The sequence below is a fragment of the Lepisosteus oculatus genome, chromosome 10, assembly GCF_040954835.1.
Source record: "Lepisosteus oculatus isolate fLepOcu1 chromosome 10, fLepOcu1.hap2, whole genome shotgun sequence".
NCBI lineage: Eukaryota > Metazoa > Chordata > Actinopteri > Semionotiformes > Lepisosteidae > Lepisosteus > Lepisosteus oculatus.
Genome location: NC_090705.1, coordinates 20,542,627 through 20,567,132, shown reverse-complemented (window position 1 = coordinate 20,567,132; position 24,506 = coordinate 20,542,627). Strand labels below are relative to the sequence as shown.

At 37.7% G+C, this 24,506-nt stretch overlaps 1 protein-coding gene across 3 annotated transcripts in view; it reads left to right on the top strand.

Annotated features, from left to right (window-relative positions):
- Window positions 1-24,506, top strand: part of tsnare1 (T-SNARE Domain Containing 1) — a 221,091-nt gene that overhangs the window by 85,817 nt on the left and 110,768 nt on the right. For 2 of the 3 annotated variants that reach the window (XM_069194987.1, XM_015357114.2), the window contains exons 5-8: window positions 9,033-9,123; window positions 10,060-10,134; window positions 11,738-11,794; window positions 23,193-23,348. In XM_069194987.1, coding sequence (XP_069051088.1) covers window positions 9,033-9,123; window positions 10,060-10,134; window positions 11,738-11,794; window positions 23,193-23,348 — 379 coding nt within the window. The remainder of the gene's footprint in view (window positions 1-9,032; window positions 9,124-10,059; window positions 10,135-11,737; window positions 11,795-23,192; window positions 23,349-24,506) is intronic. The other variant, XM_015357115.2, reaches the window with a different exon arrangement.

Here is a 24,506-nt window from a genome sequence, read left to right as displayed (position 1 = left end):
GACGTGTAATTTAAAATTTCATTAACGTCAGTACTAAGAGAGTGCAAAGTTGGTTTATTTCCTGTGTTTTTACAAAGGAAATATAATTGTAGTGACTTATGTTTATCTGACTCTATGAACACTTTCACAACAACTAAGTTGTGGTTAATATATTGAAAAGAAAAAAAGGGGGGTATCAGTAATGGTGCGGTCTGGAATAAATCAACTGCAGCCTAAAGCAGTGTTAGTAACCTGGTTAAACTCAAACCAGTGGCAACTATGCCATTTGGGTACCCACAGAGCCATGGTAAAAGAAAATTGCCATCCCTCTGGAATGCCAGCCTCTGAGGGATGCTTTTTATCAGCCCTGCTCTGCTGAAGCATCCAAGTATAAAAGGAAAACTAAACAGGGAGGAAAAAAACGCTCTGGGATGAACAAGTTCTTCTGCTCATGTATGGGGCCATTATGCCTGTTTCGGGCCATTAGCAATTCTGTTTTACATTCCAACTTAATTATGCAAAGAGGGCCTAATTGCCTGGCTTTGTGCTGAGAGAGAATTTCACCACGATGTCCCCTCTCATTTTTCACTAAGCAATAACTCACTGAAGGAAGCAGAGGGATTGAAATGCAAATACACCTCCTCCCATCCCCCTCCCCATGTCTCTTCCCCTCTGCTTTTTTGGGTTTAATTCACCACTATTTTTTTTCAATGCACAGTTTACTCCTAACTCACCCTGCCCCACATTTCTGTCTCTTTGCATTTAAAAAAAATTGACTTCTGTGAACGGACACTGCCCTGTAATATTCTTGTAGAACCTGGTCAATACTTTTTCAGATAGTAATAACAAGTGAGGACACAAGATACATACTGTAGATCTCGCCTTCTTGGAATTTTATGGGGGATAGGTGTTAAACCTAATGGCCCTGTCTTGAGCTGAATACCAAAATCAAAGATAGGCTAATTGATTTACAAAATAACACCATGAAAAATCCAGTACAAGTTCATTATTAGTAATAGAGAGGTACCTAATAGTCTAATCATACTTGTAAAAAAATATTAGATTTCACACTAAACTAAAAGTACAGATTTATTTTTGTGTATAGAACTATTACAAGGACATCTTCAGACTCATCATAACTAGGATTTATTGGATTTCCAGTATTTTAGAAAGTACTGTATATATTTGTATTATTACAGCAGCTTCAACAACTGTGATAACATACTGTATACACTTGGAAGACACTGACTTTGTCCATGTCAAATTCAATCTGTAAGATTGCCAGATTAGAAAATATCAATTACTCCATTAATGCTGTACAGCTGCAAACAAATGCGGTGTTTTTTATTTGTGTTTATAGAGATCTTGTCACAAATCCAAGACCAGCTGCAGCTTCAGGGTCAGCAGAGACAAGTGCTGCATGGAGCACCTGTGAATCTTTTCACACAGACATTAGTGCTGACTGTGTGTAACTCTTTAAAGATACTCTGGTAATTGTCATCACATAGTTCATTCACTAGGATGGTATTGTTCCTGTTTTGGATTCTTCTACAGTTATATTGTTAGAGCTGTAGAGACTTATACTTAAAATGTTTCTGTTACAGTATGGATAATGAGGTTTATATTTTTTCTCAGTGAAAATGAGTGGAAAAAAGAAAAGTGAAACATAATAACACAAAAATGCAAGAAGGACAGAGCAAAAAAGAGAGAACAAAAGTTAAGGTGCATCGGCATCACCAGGTCCACTGAAGGCTGTGGTTCCGTTTCTAGGGAGTCTGCAGATCTAGCCAATCAGCAGCCACTTTCACAGCCTCTGTTCTGCTGAGCACTAATGACTTGATGATGTCATCGCCCCACCTCTGGGGTCTTAATAGGCTACAATAGGCTGACACTTCAGTGCCCTTTCCCCACATTAACACAGGGGTTGAAAATGTAAGTGCAATCTTTCATTCTGTTAAATGTCAATGGGCTGAATACAGGTACTAAGAAAAGGATTAAAAGAAACATTCTGTGAAATTTTCTATACGATGATGTAGATACTGTATAACGGCAAGAGATCTGACTGTAATTCACATCATTGGAGATATCTTATATTGCCTTAAAGAGACGCATTCATTTTCAAATGAGAGTACATTATTTTTCAATTTTACCCAGTTAACATATTTTCTTCTCTGGAAATCTATCATTGAAATTCTTCAGTAGTTTTTTTTTTCTGAAACAAATGCAGTTAAATACACTGCACTTAATAGAGGAATTCCAGCCATCAGTTATTCATTGAATGAAAACCCTAAGGTATTTAAAGAATCTAAGTTTGAATTCAGATATATTTTTTGACATGCTTATGACAAATTAATCTATTCATTTTTGCTCGTAGGTTTACTGAGAAACATGGCCATCTGGATGCCAAAATATTTCATTTCAAATTTGGCATATTTGAAAAATAACACGTCTAAATAGTGCCTTAAGATGATGTGCAGATACTGTTTAACAGCAGCATAAAACACTTCTGTCCTACACAGGTCACATTCGAAGGGTGTTATGCACATCCAAAACTAGATGTGGATATATTCAAAATGATTTCACTAAGACATTATGTTTTATGGAAAACTGAGTCTACAGTGCAGATGAATAATGACCCAAACCCTAAATACAGTATCTTTATTTTAATTCACCAATTCCCCAATTTCCCTAATTTTTCATCTTTTTATACGGAACATATTTTAGGAATCCTTCTGGACTACTCTTTCAGAGTGTCTACTGCTTTAGCTGAGCTCAGGACTGGGGATTTCCTAGTGTTTTCAGTACCAAGAAACTTTTCAGGTACAGTATCTAAAGCTTCTTTTATAACAACTTCGCTGGAGTGTGACCAGCCCATAGACTTACTGTACAGTACACATGGGACACAGAGAAGAGTTTAACATCCTTTGTTCCATCAGGCAAAAAACAGAGCATGGAGAAAGTGCTGGTGAAGGGTAATCAATTCCAGGGTGGAGACTCGTGGGTTTGTCCTCTCTAACAGACTCTTGAGAGAGAGAGAGAAGTAGCTAGAAAACAAAACACTTTATATGTACAATGAGTCCTCTGCTTCCTCTTCCTACTGGTTTGTGTCTAGATGCCAGACTGCCTGGGCTTTCCCATGTGGGTGTAACGTCCTCTTTCAGGTCCAGTGAAGTGGGCAGCATGTCCAGGGGTGGTGAGAAAACCCCCTTTGTGTTACCATGGCAACTCCAGCTGACCACACATTTGTACCACTACGTGGAAACTATGCCTGTTTAAAACCATAGCAACGCAACATTGATTCCAAACTCGTGGTGCGTGGTGTTTATCTTAGTATTAAAAACACAGCAAGTTCACACTTAGGCAATTCATCTATAAGGAATGTTTTACAAAAAATAATTTAGATTGGCTGTTTCCACTGATCTACAAGTTTTAGTTTTATGGAAAAAGACGGAATAAAATGTAATGGAAAGCTATGATGTTTATAATCTGCTGATGATGGTTTATTTCAGAAAACATCAGTGGTTTTGTTTTAACTTGCCTATAAATTTAGCCACTATGCCTACTGTATGCCATGTAGCTTTATCCCCACTAGTCTCCTGTATAAATCGATGGGAATCTGGGAAACTTGTCAGGCTGGGCATACTACCACAAATCAACAGCAATCACTTTTTTTTTTACTTTTGCAGTAGTCTGTAACTAAAACATGTCAATTTGTAATTTTTTTAAATATATTAATTATAAGATCTCTTAGGCGTGACTTTACAGTAAATTGGATTAAAACTAAAAGAAATCCAACTGCACTAGATTCCTCCTGGTCCTTATTACAATCTGCATCCTGCCTCATAGTAGTCCAAAAGAGTGGAATGTACAGGTCACATTCCTTTTGGTTTAATGATATACAATCAATTCAAAAAAGACCTTTAATAAAGAGGCTGCTGTAGTGCAGTTGGGAAAGGCATTTTTGTGCCATTACAGTGCCTAGTAAAAGCATGCCAATCATCAAAGTGTGAATCATCAAATTAGCTCTGGGAGAGAAAGGATTCACAGTGGCAATCTACGTCATCGGACTGTTCTTTGTGAGCCCCTTATACTTCTACCTGATTACACCTGCCAATAAAAACATTTCTCAGCTTTAATCAATGCATTCATGTCTGGTGTGTAACCATGGAAGATTTCTGTATCAAAGCCTCACAAATTTCCCTTTTATTAAGTGTTTTTTTTTTCAATTGCAGACACACATACTACGTGCTCCCAGTATAATCTTTTGAATGATTGCTGTGTAATTGCCCGCTGCTTCTGTACTACTGGCAGTTTGTGGAGACATTCTTGTGCTAGGAAGTGTTTTTTCTTCCTGTATGCTGTTTTCTTGGTGCAATCACACTCTGCATTGAATGATTTTCATTAGTACCATGCTGTGTGTGTTGTTACAGTGCCTTGAATAAGTATTCAGACCCTTTTCATGGTGTCCCATTTTTGGAAGTTCCAAAATAACACACACATTTTGCAAGATTATTTTAGTCAAAACCTGAATGCTCAAACTGAAAACATAAGGTAAGGTAAGATACTATAAATCACAGAAATGTCAGCAAAAACTTAAGATGAAAAAAAATGAAATATGTTGAATTATAATAATTAATAATTGCTTACACTTATATAGTGCTTTTCTGGACACTCCACTTAAAGCGTTTTACAAATAATTGGATGATGCGACGGCAGCCATAGTGCGCCAGAACCCTCACCACACATCAGCTATCATTGGGGAGGAGAGCAGAGTAATGAAGCCAATTCAAGATTAGGATTAGAAGGAGGTTGGTTGGTAAGGGCTAATGGGAAATGTGGCCAGGACCCCTACTCTTTTCAAGAAACACCTGGGATTTTTAATGACCACATAGAGTCAGGATGTTGGTTTCACATCTCATCCGAAGGACAGCACCTGTTTACAGTATAGTGTCCCCGTCACTATACTGGGGCGTTAGGACTCACATAGACCGCAGGGTGAGCGCCCTCTACTGGCCCCACTAACACCCCTTCCAGCAGCAACCTTAGTTTTTCCGAGGAGGTCTCCCATCCAGGTACTGACCAGGCTCACACCTGCTTGGCATCACTAGTTGTCAGTTGTGAGTTGCAGAGTGATATGGCTGCTGGATATGCATGAGTATTCAGATCATGGAACTCAATATTCATTGGAGGTAACTTTGACAGATGAATGGTTACTCAAAATGTGTTTTTCTGTTCTGTGTTCTGTGTATAGAAGAGGAAAAAACTGAGAAAAGGAACAAACAAAAATAGTAATTCCAAGGAAGGTTCCCCTAAACAGCTACAAAAAACCTTTTTGCAAAACCACACTGAGACAAAGACTAAAAGCTGCACCACAAGTGTCAGATAAAAAACACTTAAATCCATCTCTGGCTCCTTTTGATGGTCAGGAAGCCTTAATTTAATCCAGAGGTGAGATAGGCTCTGTAACCCTCTTATAACATGGAGGAACAAACAGATCAGGACAAGACTGTGAATAGGTCTATAACATATAAGACAAATACGGAGGGTTTGGATGTCTTTAGACCCATCTAGCATAAGGTTGTCTCCTCTGTGGCCTGGGGCATAGGTTTCTACCTGACATTGTCTGACCTCCTGAGCCTGGACTAACCCCCGTTTTGCCCCTATGCATAGGGTCTTTTTTGCTCTCCTGCCCATTCCAACGCATTCCCTTCTGACATCCGTGACATTAACATATTTACAATAATTATACCAAAATGCAAAGAGGATGACTTGTACTCTAGGTGTACACCAGCCCTTTGTCATAACTTTGTATTTCACTGAGATGGACCATAGTGCCAGAGTAAACCTGACATTTTGTTTTTAATGAAATGTGGAATTCACATGAAATAGAGGCTGATTTGACAATAAATGTTAAATTATTATTGCCAGAAACCTTTTTGACTTCCAACTGGTTATACAATTCACAGGAAAGATACCAGTGCTACCTGTCACTTTGAACTGTTGTGAAGTGCATGGCAATTGAACCTTTTTAAAAAGGATGTGGCACAGTTTCTTAAGTCTGTTGCTTCCCCAGAAGCATTGATAGGTCTCCCCCAGTTGCCCCTGTCTCTCCTTGGCTGCAGTCATTGCTAGTGTTGTTTTTCAGGAAGAGGTCACAGTAGTGGGTTATTTACAAACCGTAGTGGCCTCAAACTTTCCTGTCATTCCCAGGTAATTCTCATGCCCAACCCGACATCAGTAAAGTGCATCAGAGATTGTGTGATTGAATTGGAGATAGCCAGTAACTCAATTTAGCTTGCCTGGAAGGAGACAACTTTGACAGTGACATGGTTTATCATCTCACAGGTCATAGCCAGGTCAATATGATACACAAAGCAAAATAACACTAAAGTCCCAGTAAATGTGAGATCTTTAGATAAATGTGCAACAAACATTTTGTAGATTTTTTGACGACTGCATGAAGCATTGCAACAAAGCACACACCTCAATATAGAATTGCTCTAATTTACTGCTGTTTTTTTCTATTATTTATTTTACTGAACACGAAAACATAAAGTGAGTTTTTCTCAGTATATTCTTTTACTTCTCAGAAATAAATCTTGATGTTTAGATGTCTAAATCAACACTTGCTTTTGGTTTTTCTAAAAACATTTTATATTCTGACAATTACCTGTACTATGTACTTAAAATAACTGAACAATATTCCTCTTGTTATTTCACACAGCACAAAGTAAATTATAAATTAGTTGTCTCATAAATAATACTGTACTTTTCTATTGCATGTTTTATTTCTAATTTATAATTCTTTTCATTATTTAGAACCTAATTTTCAAGTCATTAACAGTAAATAAATGCATTAGTTTTGTATCAAGTTCAAGTTCAAGTTTATTTGTCATTCCAGCCATATGCAAGTAAACAGTGGAACAAAATATCATTCCTCCTGGTCCACGGTGCAAATACAGACAGGACAGACAGGAGACTGACATAAATATTGTATACAGGATACACATAGTGCAGATAGTGCAAATAACTAAGGCAAATGCATACTGCAATACAATATACACAACACACCAGGAGGATTTAAACCCTGTTTCTGGAATTGGGGCGGGTGCAAGTAGATTCCAGGATGTTGAGGAGCCCGACAGCCTGCGGGAAGAAGTTACAGAGTCTGGTTGAGCTAGCCCGTATATTGTGGTTTCTTTTTCCAGATGGTAGAAGGGCAAAGAGTTTATGGCATGGGTAGGAGGGGTCATCTACTATACTGGAGGCCCTGTGTAAGCAATGTTTGTGATAGGTGACAGAAATGGAAGGAAGGGAGGCTCCAATGATCTTTTCAGCTGCTTCCACAAAATGTTGCAGGGTGTTGCGGTCTGAAGCGTTGCAATTCCCAAACCAAACAGTGATACAGCTGGTCAAGGTGCTCTCAATGGTGCTTCTGCAGAAAGTGGTAAGAATGGGTGGGGGAAGGTTTGCCCTCCTCAGTCACTGCAGGAAATAGAGACACTGCTGTGCTTTCTTGGCTAGAGAGGTGGTATTGAGGGGTCAAGTGAAGTCATCTGTAATGTGGACACCAAGAAACTTGGTGTTCCTAACTATCTCCACAGGGGAGCCGTTGATATGCAGTGGGGAGTGATAATATGATGATGATATAATATGACAGAAATTATTATCACATTATCTATCATATCATATCATCTACCTTACTGATGGGATTCCACCATCATACAGTATATAGAGAAAGGTGTACAAAGCGCACCATGTGTCAAATCAGATAATGAAGTCTCCCTGTAAGTGATGCCATTCATGGGCAAATTGGTGTTTGACCACTCTGCAGAATGAATGAACCTTTCTTCATTTTTAATTAATGTCATGAGTAAACACACTTCTTTGGAGATATATGATTTTACATATATGCTTTGAGAGCCATATGATTTGAAGTTCATGTCTACATCACTTCAGTTCTTCCCATTGTTTTTGCCTTATCTTACTTTAATTTAGCTGACAGCAACAGGTTCAGTTCTGTGTGTTTGTTTGCATGGGATTTTGCCAGGTGCTCCCATTTCTCCCACCAATACTAACATACTGGTAGGTTAATTGGCTTCTAAGAAAATTGTCCCAGGTGTGAGGGCATGTGTGTGTTTACATGACAGTATGTCTGTGAGAACCTGGTGATTGACTGGCATTCCATCCAAGGTGTATTCTGCTTTGCTCGCCGGGATAAGCTACAGCTATTCTGTGACCCTGTAACTGGATAAAGTGGTTAGAAAGTGGATGGGAGGATGCTGTTTGTCTTTAGCTGTTAGGAAAAAGACACCTATTGTACACTTTCTCTCTCCCTGCAATACAGAAATGGATGTCTGATGTTTATATAAACCACTGTGCTTGAGAGGAGAGAAACTAATAAAAACATGTGATATCACATCTGTCCCAGAGTTATGTGTGCCTCCCAAGCAGTCTATGCCAATACAAGATACTGTAATATAGTTCAAAAGCTAAATATCTGCAGTCTGTGCCAATACAAAATAATATATTTTAAAAGCAAAATATGCTTTCATTAAACCACAGGTACAAAAATACTTCATAATTTTTATTCATCTATATGCTTCTCTGTATTAAGGACAGACAAACTGAATAAATTTAATTAATGGTCTGAGTTTTGCTGGTAGCTTCCTCTGTATTTCAGTGGCATTCCAAGCCTGCAGTCAATGTCTGGATGCTAACCTGTTTGTGATTGTGTCTTAAATGCAGTGTTTCACTTGTTTGTGACAAATTGATTCTTTGTTTCATATTTTCCTTTCTTATTTAATTGTACCCCTCTTATTAATTCTCTGTTGGTTTGTCAATAAATCATAATGTATGCCAGAGGGTATACTGTAGTATATAGGTAGGTATACTCTTATTTTTTCATTTTTTCAGTTTGTATACAGTATGTGTGTTTAACTCAGAGAGCACAGTCTCACTGCCCAGTATAGCTCTTGCTCAGAGAGTTTATGTAAGAGGCTATCAGACAGTATGTCAATGTCTCAATCTCTGATCAAATGACTCTTTTTCAGGCACTCCATCCAGCAGCAGACAAACAAAGTCATCACTAGCACCAGCCACCTCATCAAACAGCTCTCTGACATCATCAGTGGCTCCTCCCGGGTACAGTTTGCCAATCAAGTTATACTATGCTCCTTTCACTAAATGCACACCTAAATGCACTGATCTGTCTGTGCATTTGTCCACTTTTTTTGTCTGTTATATGTACTGTCTTCTGTTAAAGTTCAGCAGTTGAACTTCACTCCTGAAAAATCAAGTACATTCACTGACCATTTAAAAAATATATATATTTGAAAGTTTTGGTTGAGCTGTTCTGAGCCAGTGGAATAAGTGCAACTGGCTTTCTGTTAACAGCTTGTTTGGCAGTGCTGTGGGCCACAGAGGGGGCAGATGCCGGTATCCTTGGCCAGGAATTGAGGGGGCACAGTGCCCAGCACTGTAACAGTTTTGTGCCTTGTGAAGGTGTTATTGTGCTTCTAGTCACCTACCTCCCTGTCATTAATCTAACTCTCAGTTAACACCTGTTTCAATAATTGTTTCATCTTGGAGAAACAAAATAATCTTGCAGCAATTTAAGACTTATGTTAAATTGAAATGGTCTCCTTTCAATATTCCCCTATCAATTTGGTGACACTTATTTGCATATCTTTGAAGTCTGAATTCCCCAAATTATAATAGTTTTTAATATTTTTTGTATTGCTGTTGTCTCTCCCCCTCTTGGTCCTGTGTTTCTCCTATTGCTTTGTTATTCCCTTTTTATTCCCAGAGCTGGCTGTGGTCTCAATGTTACGTGCAGTAACAACAATAAAATAAATAGTAGGGAAAGTAAATACACCAAAACATTTTACAACAAAGCATTACATATTATGGGCTTCACCATGCAGTCTCAGTTTTCTAGTTATCCGATTTAACTGTAGATGCAATAGAAATTACACTAATTATGGCACCCGACCCCCTTTAGAGGAGCAGATCTAGAGTAAGGTATCAGTAAAAGTGCACTTTGTATGGACCTAATAAATATTTCCTGTCTGTCTACAGCAGGACAGGCTGAGACTAACCCGTCTGAAGAGTGAGTTCTCTGAGTCTGTCCAGCGTTATGGAGATCTACAGAAGGTAATGTTGCCAATGTGTTTTGCATGTTTTACTGTCTTCCTCTTGTTCCACTGAACTTTATGCAAGTTATTTATTACAGTTCCTTACTTCTTAGTCTGTCTAGTTTTTCAGTACTTTGGTCAAATTATAATAAAAAAAATGAATTGAATAATTCAAAGGGGTGCTATAACAGTGATGCTGGAGTCGAGGGAGGTGTGCTAAAAAGATACAAGCGGAATTGAGTGCCACCAGGGAATTTCCATCCATCCATCTACAGTATCTATCTATCTTTAACTGCTTTACCCAATGCAGGGTCTCTGGGAAGCTGGAGATTTTATTGACAAGCAACGGGCACAAGGCAGGATGCAGGACACCATGACAGGACAGGGCACACACAGACACACACATATAGTACTCACACCAGGGCCAATGTTACCAGAAGCCAATTAAACTACAAAGTATGTCTTTGGACTGTGACAGGAAACCAGAGCACTGGGAGGTAACCCACTTGAACACAGGGCGAACATGCAAACTTCACCTTGATAGCACCCCAGGAATTCAACCTAGGGCCCGTGCGCTGCAGCAGTGGCAATCACTGCACCACTGTGCCACCCAGGAAACTTTATACAACATTAGAATTCAACATCCTCCCAAACATCAGTGAAATAAACACCATTTCGAGAAAATTAAACATGAGTGTATATAATAAATGACTGAGAAAAGTAAGATTTTATGTAGTACACAAAGTGTAAATGATTAAGATGCTAAATTATCTGAACAGCTGAAGGACTGAAACAAATGTCCTGAAACTAATGCTTTTTTAATCATTTAAACCTTGTGTACAAAATAAAAACCCACCTATCAATATTGTCCATTTCTTCCTGGCCTTGACTGATGAGCTTTCTTTACATAAGGCGAATCCTAGTTGTTTCTGTTTATTATTGGATAGTTTTTGTGTTTGATTAATATGTTTTTGTAAATTTTCATCTGTATGCTTTGTGGAATCTGTTGCTTCCTTTATTGTTTGTTTTTTTACTCATTTTTTATTATGCATTTTGTGTACAGAGAGCAAATTTTATTTTATTTTTTCACTGACAATTTACTCCAGCGATTCTTTCTGCATCATAAGTTTTAATGACAAATGAAAGTTTAATATACTGTATTTTAAACCTTCTATTTGAATCATCCCCTAGGCAGTGCCTCTGTGATTTCCATATACAGTACATGAAACTGTCCACGAAGACCACCCAAACATAATTCACATTCAGATTTAAACTGATTGGCGTTGCGGAATTTTGGAATGATATAATTTAGTAGTTACAATATCCCACTTTCTCACCCGGAGCAGTGGTACTGTGGCTAAAGATGTGCGCCTGTGGCTGGAATGTTGCCAGTTCAAATCCTGTGGCTAGCAGAGGAATTCTACTCTGTTGGGCCCCTGAGCAAGGACCTTAACCCCAGGGGGCTGTATAAATGGCTGGCCCTGTGCTCTGACCCTAAGCTTCTCTCTCCCTGTCTGTGTGTCTCATGGAGAGCAAGCTGGGGTATATGAAAAGACGAATTCCTAATGCAAGAAATTGTATATGGCCAATAAAGTGATCTTATCTTTCCTTTCTCTTTGCAGAAAATTGCAGACAGATCCCGGGCCTTGCTTCCTCCAGCACAAAAGGAAAGGACACAAGTGAGTATTTGGCCAGAACAACTGCATTCTGTATCAGGCACTCAGCAAAACAAGCTTTGAACTCAAATCAACAGGGGTCATACTGAAATTATGTGCTGCTATGGTGCAAAAGTTGAAAAATGTAATATTTCAATTTTGATTTGAAATATACTAAAAACAACTACAGTGCCCTTAAAATTGAATAAGCGTCCAAGGACAATATGTAATTTCTTTAGTTTGGAACAAAGGTGCCTTTGGGAAAATGTGACTACAGTTTTCAAAAGATCAGAATCCAAGAGAATGTAAGCAATGCTTATTTACACAGTAGAAGGTACAGTAGTTGAGAGGAAATTATACATCCATTTTTGTGATTCATGTTTCTTTTGGGATTTTCATAATAATCTGTCATTTTAACATTTTTTGTCACGTTACCCATTTTAATGTTAATACATTCCAGTGGTGTTTGGAATGCAAAGGTCTTGAATTACCCAAGCAAGGGACTCTTAATGCTTTTATAATGGTTGCTGCTAAGTAATCCCGAAACAGGACTGGATGGTCATTCCTTTTATCATTTTTTTAAATTATTGCTTTACTTATTATAATGAAATAGCTGCTTTGGGATGGTGGATATAGTTAAGTTGTTCTTTCATTTTCAGTTGCATCAGAAATTTGCTAATAGCATACATTTCTTGGTTCAGTTCCATGCTTATATAAAAATGATTTCTTTTCAGAACAAGTTACTGAGTTCTGACAATGAGTCCTTAAGTGAGTGTATGTGCACTAAGGCTCTTTGAAGTTGGTGGTTCAATTAACTGGAGAGCCTTTTAGTCTCAGATAGACACAAAGACCCTGATTTTCAAGCATTAATAGGCTTGTAAACACACTGAAGCCCTTTCAATATTGCACACCCACATGGATGGAATTTGTTTCAATAAATACATTGTATTGAGGATGTTGAAAGAAAGATTGAAAATGTTTTTGGATTGGGGTCTCCTCTTTAAAAGAGGCTCCCAACTTATTGCTACAGTTTCCAATACATAAAGTCATACTGTATAGAGCAATGTGCTGCACTCACACAATGGAAGTAAGACTCATTAACACAGTTTATGACTGAATGTTTGATTCACATTCACATTGAACCACATCTTCTTATTGCATATATACTTACAGTACTCTATAGTTTCCTTAGAAGCTCTTTTATTTTTTTAATTACTCATCTCAGCAATATTTGCACAGAACAGGAAAATAAAAAAAAGTTTCTCTTTCGGCACATTACCATTTTAATCTAGGGCTAATTCAATAAAATCCCTGGCTGTTCCCCCTGTGCCGACTATTCCTGCTGAAACGATGCAGTGTGCAGTTCAGCACCATGGATAGCAGCCCTGCAACAGCCTGACGGCTGGGCTTCTGCCTCTCGGCACAAAGCACTGTCTGCCTCAGAACTCTAACACAAATAGAGCTGATAGCTGCTGCTCATTGTGCACAGCCATGCACTGTTTGAGGACTGATATATCCCTGCCAAATGCTTACACACATGCTGAAGCGCTTAACCTGCCAAAGTTCTGCTGTGTCCTGTACTGTGAATAGCAAGACCCTTAAAGGTAACACTCAAGTGAGTCTCAAACAATCCTTATTTACTCAAAGTGATGAATTCTTAAAACTACTAATCAGAAAATGGACTACGATATGTACAAAATAGTTTGTTAACTTGTATACTACAAAGGAACAAAATAAATAAATGTAGAATAGTATCATTAATATCCCAGTGTTGCTCTATACTTGATGACATTAGTTATAATACTGGTACTGGTATAAACCTATTTCTCTGGGTTTTGCTTCATCCTTGTTCTTAATCACAGGCTATTTTTTTCCATTTTCTATTTGAGGCCTTTTGTAATTTGCTCTCAACACTTTGGCTGAAAGAGATTTGTAATTGGTATGAGCCCTCTGCTATTCTTTGTGCTGAAGTAGTTGAAAATAATGCACTTTTAATAGGGCACTTTTGAAACCAAGGACTCACCGCAGAAAATCTTCATACCAGTTAACACATCAGTTACAGGCACTTAGTAGCTCTGGTGACTAAAGGCCCACTTGGAGCAAAATCCAGTAGACATAGGGTAATAATAATGTTGCTCTATTAGCCCTATACAATCTCTTGCATTAGGAATTTGTCTTTTCACATACCCCAGCTTGCTCTCCATGAGACACAGACACACTGACAGGGAGAGAGCCTGGAGTCAGAGCACAGGGTCAGCCATTGTGCAGCACCCCTGGAGCAGTTGGGGTTAAGGGCCTTGCTCAGGGGCCCAACAGAGTAGGATTCCTCTGCCAGCTACAGGATTTGAACCACCAACCTTCTAGTCACAGGCATAGATCCTTAGCCACTGCTCCACAGGACCAGTACTATGAATCTTTGGTCTGGGAAAGTAACATTGGAAACAAAAATAAAACTGTAAACCTGAGCATTCCAGTGAGTAATGCACCATTGCAAACATATGCTAAAAATGATTTAGAACCAGGCAAGTACAATATAACAAAATACTGTTTTACAATTCCAATAACAATAAAGTGACTTCTGTTTTAAAATACTAAATACATTACAACATGGGGGCACACTCAAAAATGAAAGTAAGTGCTAAACATTGAGCCCTACAACAGCAAGTAGAATAGCAATGGAAAAATCTAGCCAAAAAAGTAGAGATAGGATAGATATTTAGGGAAGTGCAGTAATAGGTTCAGGATCCTATGAAATTTTGCAAGTAAAAGAATGCCTTTTAGCCCATCTTGTTTGTTTGAGTACTAGTAGCTGACTGATGTACAGTACGGTTCTCGTCTAGCTGTTTCTTAAACAACAACAGGTTATCATTCTCAACAGTATGGCTAGGAGGCATGTAGCAGAACCCGACAATCTCTTGTGTAAGCAGTTGCCTCATGTTCTCCATTATAAATCCACCACCCAGTATCTTCCACTGGTGTCTTTCAGTTCATGTATCACTGTTGATTTTGAAAATGTCCTTTGCATTTACTCCAGTGTCAGTGGCTTTGAAAAATGTGGATGCTTAAATCACATATCCTTTGCCTTCCTCAGTGTAATGGTATTGAATTCCACCTATGTGATCACCTGAGTGAAATATTTTGTACATCTGGTACTTATTTTTCTTTATCTAAAAGTACCCCACATTTATTTATGAGTGTCTTTACTTCATCCTTTTTCCATTCTTTCAGTGTTGTAGTCTTGTGAAAAACATCTATTGTTTATTTTAATTTCCATTTAAATGTTATTTTCTGTCTCTCTATCGGCCTTTTTGATATCATTCCTGTGCAATGATCAATGATCTGATCATTTCATCTATGTTTATTTTCCTTTTCTGGTTACCAGGACAACAGACTGAGATCAGAAACTACTGTCTAATGGGTCCTCACAAAGAGAGGGCAAAAACCATGATCTAGGCTACAGTATATTTGTACCATTTTCTCATACACCATGATAGTCACTTACTGCGTGGCACAAGCTGAACTTCAATGAAAATCGGCTACAAAAATGATCTCAGCCCAATCAAACAAATCTTAAGATTCCTGTATGAATATGATATACTGTATGATCCATAAGGTTCAGGAAACATGGAAAAACAACTAAATAAAATATTAACTTGTCTTCATATATTTGAAAGTAACAACTAAAGGCAGCTATAGAAACTGTTGGTCATAAATTCTTCAAACAAGTCAAAATGCTACATAATAATAATCATTTGGCAGGAGAGGGATGGAATATAGTTTTTTTCTTTTTCCTGGGGCACAACACTCATAAATGTGAAAAAAGTAAAGATCACTGTATCTGAGATTCAGACTGATAACATATTCTGGAGAAAATCAGAAACAAATGACAATCATCTGTCTTCTTCAGAGACAAAGAGTCTTTATTGGTAAATGAATGGTCATAATTGTACATGAAATACCCCCCCCCCATACACACACCTAAAGTTTACTACCTTGTTAGATCACACTGACCTCAAAAATACTTAATATGATCAATAACAGATAAGGCAATGAAAATCAAGGTAATTGCTGTAACATACTGAGGCAAACCATTATAAAATGATAAATGCTATGTACACTATATTTGTAAAAGTAAAACTTCAGAAGATTTCCTGGCTGTAGTGCAGAAGAAGATTAAATACCTGTCTGCTGCCATGTTATTGTGATTTTGTTGTTATCGTTTTACACAAGAAAAGCCTGTGGGCATAACTTTTTATCACAGAAGCTCAACTCAACCCATTCTTCAGAAGAAGAGCAAATATCTTGGAAAACTATTTGCAGGGTAGTGATTCAACACAAGAACTGTGTAACTTCCTCTTATGGTTCAATGTTGTTAAAAAGTGAGAGATAATTAATATTCTCTTCTGCAATTCCTGGCAAATACTGTACCTGTTCTTGAAATACACCAAAAACCTGAAAAATATACTTTGCAAGACACTGACTGCTTTTGATATTAGTCAACATTAAGTATTCCCTCACCATCCATTCCTCATGGCTGATATCTTTGGCTTAATATACATAAAATAGAATTATAAATCTATGTAGATGGTCCTGCTTTTCAGCCATGTGAACTAATTAATATTCATGCCTATAATTTATAGTGACTGCTAGATGCTAATGTACAATAACTGGAACTGTTTGTGAGCCATATATTTTTACTGTGGGTGATGATCATATTTATAAGGTATCATCTTCTCTTGATGTTTTCCAACAAAATAATTCTACTTGTTGAATTTGGAATAGCCCCTTACTATATATCACTATTAGAGACCATAAAACTACTAGAACATTTATCACAGTGACGATATTGAAACAAGAGTTAAATATGATTGTATCTTTATTACTGAAGAATGAAGTGTTGCAGTTCAGCTCCCAGTTGTGCCTCTGTTGTGGCTGTAATGTTATATTAGCAATCCACAAACCTCCTTGTTAACAGGCTAATTAATTACTAGTTAGTTAGCCAGATAACTAAGGGGTTGCAGGACAGCTTTGATAGAGTTTGCTCAGCATCATCAAGAACTGAAAACCTTTTTCTCTGGATTGAGAGTTGCTCACTTAATAGCTTATACCCCCATTCAAGTCTATAACAGAGCAAAGCTCAGAGTTCAGCAGTAACAATGAAAAAGAAAGATTTAACCATTAGTATTACAATCCATCAGTTTCCCTCCCACAAGGAATATGAGTAAGAGAAAACAAATCCCAAGTTTTGAGGCTTGTATATAAAACTCATTAGGGAAGCAGTGTTGGGCAAGGAAACTGCTGTTCGATATACAAACTCTTTACAGCAGTTGTATGTACAGAGAAATGCAGGACAATGATATATGTACATGTACTATGCACAGCAATGCTCTGTATATACAGAGAAATGCAGATAAGGTATTGAAGTTTTGCTTTGGAGGACTATTGTCAAATTAAGTGAATGGAACTTTGTTAGAGCATATCAATGTGGCATATATTGATATAAATTATTAAGTGAAAGAATTCATCATCTAAAAGTCTGCACAGCAAAAAAAGTGAAAAAAAAAATACAACAGCCTTTAAACACAATCTTTTGAGACGAGCTTGCACCACACTAAAAGGAACATGGGGCAAAACTTTCACAACTTCTAGACATGCGTCAACAACTGTGAATTAACAGCTTATCAAGCAGACAAACCAACCATCTTGTTGTCCTGTTTGTTTTAGTGCCCAGAGGGACCTGACTGGATGGGTGCCACAAAAAACTAAAAAAAACTAAGTTTAGAAAATTCAGTGAATAAGTGTAGTTTTAAATTAGGTGCAATCAGTTTGTATACTACATGTGGGAGCCTCAGTTATCTGTGCATCACTGGGAAATGATCTGGGCTAAAATTACAATTATAGTAAAGGACAAGGGACAGGTGGCTGAGGCCTTTAGCCTCTGTTTATGACAATTGCAGCATTCTCAAAACCTCATGGTGTCTCTCTAATTTCCTGTTTGGCACTGATATAAGCACCTGATGCAGTGGTTTAACTTGGAAGGTATTTTTTTGGTTCACAGAACTCTAAAAGTCATTGTCAACAAGGTTATCCAGGTTAGTACACTTGCACATTTGTTTTCCCTTGGAGAAACACCGGAAGAGATCTTTTCAGGGACTTTAATTTTGTTTTTATTGAACAATATGAATTTTACAGGAAACATTATTCTAGACAGGATACATAAAAAACAACTGCAAGAACTACAGCATAACCTGTAAGATGGTACACAATAAATAAAATTCAACAGATTCTGAACATAACGAGGTGTTTTTTAGTATGGAAAACAACATCACTACAGTCCAAGAGGGTGTGTCTAAACATTTGAACTTGTGTAAACTTAGATAAAAACAATGTTTGATGTCAAAAAGGAAACCAAGTCTAGATTTGACCTTACCTTGCAATTTATTCATAAGTGTTTTGGCAGCTAAAACACTAGTAATGCATTATAAGCCATGGCATGCTCCTACTTTATCTTACTTAAAGTGAAACAAATTGTGATCATTACTAAGGGAACAGTTCTATTTTTCAAGGAACAGCATAAATTTAGTTTGATTTGTTTACCAAAGGATGTAACTCACTAAAAGCCTGCTGAATTTTGTCAAACTAAGCTTCAAATCAGTCATTACTGATGATGAAGTGGGTTTATAAAATTCTATACTGTAGATAGTATAGAAGTCAGTATATACTGAGATACTGTAGGTATGAGAGTTGCCTATTGCCTGAGCAATACTTACATAGAGGGAGAAAAGCAGAGGGCCCAGTATAGAACTTTGAGGGTCTCTCTTAATAACTGGAAGTGTCAATGAAACAAATCTGTCAGATTTTATGCATTGTATACAGTTTAATAAGTAATTCTGGAACCATATGAGGGAGTTTATGTTTAGACCCATATAATGTAGCCTTTTAGAAATCAAAAGGTAAAAAGCCTTAGATAAATATATTAAGATAGCTATATACAGTAAATGTGAGTTTTGTCAAGAGTCATTATTATATAATTGCGACATTTTAAGACTTCTCTGATACATTCATGCCAGTCCGAAAAGCAAATGACTATACATACAGTACCAGATAAAATATAATCGCTCAATAAAAAATAACTTAACAGCTTGTTAAGTTAATAACTTTTTCTATGATCTTATAAAGGTCATATAAAATAGATATACTGCAGGTCTATAGCAGGTTCTACCTTGTCCCCCATGATTCCGAAGAAGCAAAACAAAAGCAGATTTCCAGAGCTAGGATTTGAGTGGTTGATTGGATGAAACAAATTGTTAAAAAAAACTGTAACAAAAACTCTGTTCTGTCTTTTTTACTATCATTGCAATTAGGTTTATTTTCATATGATCGGTCTGTACAAAGTATGCTTTTTTTCCCTTCAGTACCATTCCAGTACAAGACAGTAGGGGGAGTGTGAGGGAGGGTCATGTTGAGAATGCAAGCCGGCAAATGTGACAGTGTGAGTAGATGAAGTGGTAGGAGAGAGTAAGGTTGTAACAGAGAAAGACACAATGAAGGACAGTGAGGCAGTGGGTGACGGGGAGCCTGCGCTTACTGTCTGCTACCTGACAGGATAGCAGTAGTGGTTGTGTGCTGGGCAGGCTTGCTGTCTGCTGACAGTAAGCTGTTCTTTGTGATCTGCCAGAGGAATTGATGGTTCTTAAAATGAGATCATCTTTCGGAAGCAGGAGCAGTATCCCCCAGAGAACTTCCAGGGCCTCTGTAGTATTGTGTGAGGCAGCTAGGCAGCATGACTATTGTGCTATCCTGTCACGGCAGGTTGACTTAGATATTTCTGCAAGTAGTAGCTCTCTGCTTCAGTGAAACTGACAAAGGGAGTTTTAAACTGTTATTCCCTATGAAGACAAGAGTTCATAGATAAATCTAATACTGTAAGTTTCATACCTGAAGTATAGGACAGGTATTTACTCAAGGTATACAAAGGAAATGAGATACAACTCCTTTGTTACTATTTGTTGATCAATCAAGGAGACCAGGTAATGGATATTCACAACATAGCCTAAAGGCTAAACAACAGACCAATAAAGTTATCTTTATATCTTGTATTTTCAGACAAACCTGTATCACAGTCTGATCCAAACCAAACTCTCATTCAAAGCTGCCACTAAATATCTACAGTATAGTATAGATTACTATATGGAATAATCTGGTAAAATACCAGTCATAGGTTCTTTGTTGACTAATGGGTATGATGATTTTTTAAAAATTGAAACAGAATCAAGGCAATCCTCTCTTTCTTTACATGTTCCTCATCATCGACTTCACTAGGATTGTTAGTCAGACAACTTCACAACTTTGCCATAACCTACTGTATAGATACAAGAAAACAAACACGCAGCCCAAGAAACTTTCAAAACAAGTCAGGGATAAACTAGCAGAAAAGGACAGATCAGACTTCAACTTGCTTCAGACTTGCTGATCATAATTCACCCAGACACTACTTCTGGATGAATGGATTCTTCTATTTAAACCTAAACCTCTTAGCAAGCAGAAAACTGGTTGAAGATGCCACCGCGACGTCAACAGTGATTTGTGAAGGTCTGCAAAGTTCTGTTTCTGAAAAAAAGGATGTTATATAAGCCTGGCCTGTATAGGTGAGTAAGAAAAAATAAAACAGGAAAAGGAAAGTGTGACAAAGTATGTAAACAATACAATAAATGTAGAAAAAACTTTGTTTTTTTTGGTCTAAATGCAAAGCATCAAATCTGGCACCACTCCAGCTGTCAGGCATGCTGGTAGAAATACCATGTAATGGGGATGTTTCACACTGAAAATAACTGGAAAGTTTGTCAGGAATGAGAAAAATCCCAGAGGAAAACTCGCTTGTTTCAGCTAAACATCTAAAACTCACTTTAAATTTGGTAGGACAATGATCTTGAGCACAATGCCAAAGCCACACAGGAGTGAAATGACAAGAAGACTGAGTGGCCCAGCCAGTGTCCTGACAAAAAACATTTATGGTAAGACTGCAGTCTATCAGCAATCCCCAACAAACGTGGAGCAATATTGACAAGAAGAATTTGCCAAAATTAAACCATTCTATTATGCAAAGCTAGTAGATCAATTAAAAAAATACATTTACAATACAGTAAATGCTGTCAAAGGCTCGTTCAGTAAGTACTGACTTTGGATGGAAAACTCATGTATCAGGAAATTTCATATTGTATATTTAGTTTGTAGATTTTGCTGACAATTTCCTTCAATTGTAACAGTGTTTAGTTTGATCAATATAGTTTGTTTAAAAAACAATTGAGAAAGAGTATGTATAGATTCATTGCAAATGACTAAAATGTGACGCTGTCGGTAGGGGGCAAAAGTTAACATTTGTACTGTATGTTGGACAATCCATATATTTGAGACAGTTTTCCACTTGTTATTGCAAGATTTCAATTTAAAAGGGCACGTACATACCAAGAAGAGAAAACCTACTATAATGATCATTGGAGCATATATCCCGTGACTGTCCCAGTTCAGAGCTTAAAGATTTTCCTAGGTTTCTAGTGGCAAATTAAATGTGTATTCATGCAGCATATTTATAGTATTGCCAGCACTGTGACACAAAAAGAGATTACAAAATGATTGATAGATAGATACAAAGAGAAAAATTGCCTGAGTTCTAAGTGTACTGTAGTTAAGAAGATGATTAAGAACTCTTCTTTCGAACCCCGTGGAAATAGAAGGATTCTGAAATAAAAAAAACCTTTGTAATGGTAATTCAGAACACAGCAACTTAGCATATATACAAAGCTTAATTATGTCTCACATAATGATCACAAAACAATAGTTGTGGGGGATTTATCAATAAATACATATGCAATTTGATTAGTTAATGGATCAATGCAATGTTCTCAATGTTAATGCTAGAGAGACGCCCACTATTTGGGTCAATTAGCTTTAGAAACTGTAATCTTGTTTGTTGAAAGTCCTCCTACCTTTGTGTCAAATAGATTTTACCTTTAATCTTCATAGTTCAGGACATTTTTTTTTTCTGGGAAGGGGTGGGATCTTCTTTTTTTCTGTTATTGTTTTAATTTATTTTGAAGTTAATATATTCTTTTCGTTACTTTCTTTTTTAATGTCAATGCAGACAGAAGGGCTGCCTCCTACCTTGCACTCTTGCCCTTATCTCTGCAGTACATCAGACAATCCACAGCTCTGTCTAATTAGTAACAAGCCCCTTTATTAGGAGTGGGCAGCAGGGCCACAGCTGCACTACCAAGAGACACTTCAAAGATGAAAGCAGGCAATTCAGTGTAGGCGGTGTGGTGGGAAGCAGGATCAGGCAGGGCTGGGCAGACAGGGTAAGACCTGAGACAATCCTCAACTATCCAGCTGTCTGACCACAGTGCAGCTCCAACTTCAGGTGCTGGAGTTCTATTCCCTAGGAGAGCTGCAAAGATTTAAGACATGTTGAATACATCTCTGCTGAATGTAAAAAATAAACCCTTCAAGGCCACATGGCCTGGTTGTCCAGTATTTGGCAAGAATGCTGGTACGGTGATGCAAAGGCTTTTTGGAAGTGCTTTTAAAACAGAACAGAAGGCACTTTTTTACACAAAGTGTTGTGGGAGTATGGAACAAGCTCCCCAGCCATTGCTGAAGCTGATGCCCCCATTTCTTTCAAGAAACTATCAAAAGGGTTAGAAGGACCAAAAGACCTTTTTTGTTTGTGTCCTTTCTTTTGTCCTTGTGTTTAAAACAACTTCTGTTTCAATTTCAGTATAATTATATTGCTCAAGAAGAACAACACAAATCCCCCATCTTAACAGCAACTACTGAGGGCAATCCTGTGAGGACTACAAATACAGGACACAAAAAAGAATTGTCACCCCTCACATGTAAACCATTGACAATATCACCTAATAAGCAAAATTAGGCCAACAGCAGAACATTGATCAGTCCGTAATCAAGTAATCCAACTTGAATTAACATGAAATGCTCAGTATTAACTATTCTGTGGTTTACATTTAGACATCAAGTAGAACTAATCCTGGATGAGATCTAGCAATGTTATGAAAATGGATATGGGCCATTTCACGAAGGAGTTTTTGTTTTCTTTTTGCTTCTATTGAAGAAATTGCACTGTACTCACCTGGATGAAGATGAAGCTCTTCAAACTCAGTTCTTTTATTCTTTCTTCCAAGGTTTTGCTGCGGCAATGATACAAAACGTGCGATTACAAGTTCTACAAAGAGCACTGTGGTCACATGTTCCTCCAGACAGGCGTTGGGCTTGCAAAGCAGGAGCCCACACAGCACACAGACACAAAACCTTTTAGACAAGGAAAGGTGACAGGTTTACTGCATTATGTTAATTATTCTGAGTGATTTAATTATTTCCTTAATTATTTCTGTGTGTGGGTGTGCAGAGTCCCCAGACACCCTTTGCAAAGCTGTGTGATGAGGAACCTGTGTTCGGTGCGCCAGAGGCCCGGGAGGGAGAGGGGCTAGCCATCCTGTCGGAGATTAGCGAGGAGGATGTGGAGGCCCTCAGGCTGAGGGAGGAGGCGTTGCTACAGATAGAGGTACGGCCTGTCAACTACCACAACTTTACAAGTTCATGCTCAGCGTTTTTAAATTTAAAATTTGAATTTTAAACAAACACTTATTTTAAAATGGCATAAACCTAATCAGTGAGTAAAACATGCACAGGAAAATAATCCAGAGGACCTTCCATTCTCTGCAAGCTGAGAAGTGGAATTCTACAATGTTCTGTTTCTGGATCATAGCTCTTTATAATATACTTTAACTATTATTATTATTATTATTATTATTATTATTATTATTATTATTATTATTATTATACATTGATTTGAAAATAGAGCCATTTTTGTGGTTTGATAGGCAATAAGGTCAGGATCATATCCCAGCAGGAATGAACTACAGTACATTCATCACATACACTCACACACTGGATTCAATTCAGCGACACCTGTTATAATGTGGACTGGATGTCTTTGGACTGCAGGAGAAAACCAGAGTTCCAAGAGAAAGCAAACAGTCTATGCATTTGTATTTCATTATAGATATGAACTAATAAGGTATTACTTAAAAGTGCTCTAAGAAACTCATTTAAATTTATTAGAATTAGTATTGTACAATATTTGTTTACAGAGACAACATTTTACAAGGGAAGAGTCCGTTTCAGTACAAAGAAGGAACTTACAAAAGTTACCAAACAGAATGTGGATTTGTAGAGGAGAGGTGAAAAGGACTTTTAAAGTTTGAAAACCTTTTTCACCAGTAGAATACTCTCTCCCTTTCAGTAATTTTAACCAAAATTACAGTATAACAAAATACCAGTTTAGTTATGGTTCAGTTTGGATATCAATGTCACGTCCTGTCCCTAGTTTCCTGTGCTTTGATGTCCTTCTGGTGTCTCTCTGTCTGGGGATATATATTTCCGGGTCCTTCATTCCCCTTCGCTCAGCATTGATGTTCAGATGTCCTGTGACCTGCCTAGCACCAGGTCGCCCCATGTCCGCTGCCTGAGGGCATAGTTTTCTATACGACTCCTGAACAGCTGAGCCCGGGTTAACCCCCATCCCGCCATTACGTATAGGGTCTTTATGTTCAAACCAGACCCACTAGTGTATTGGTTTAATGGAAAATTTTCAACAGTGTCTGACAGCAGTAACCATGTTGACCCCCCCCTTCTCCTCTGGTCTGAATCACAGTTCTGT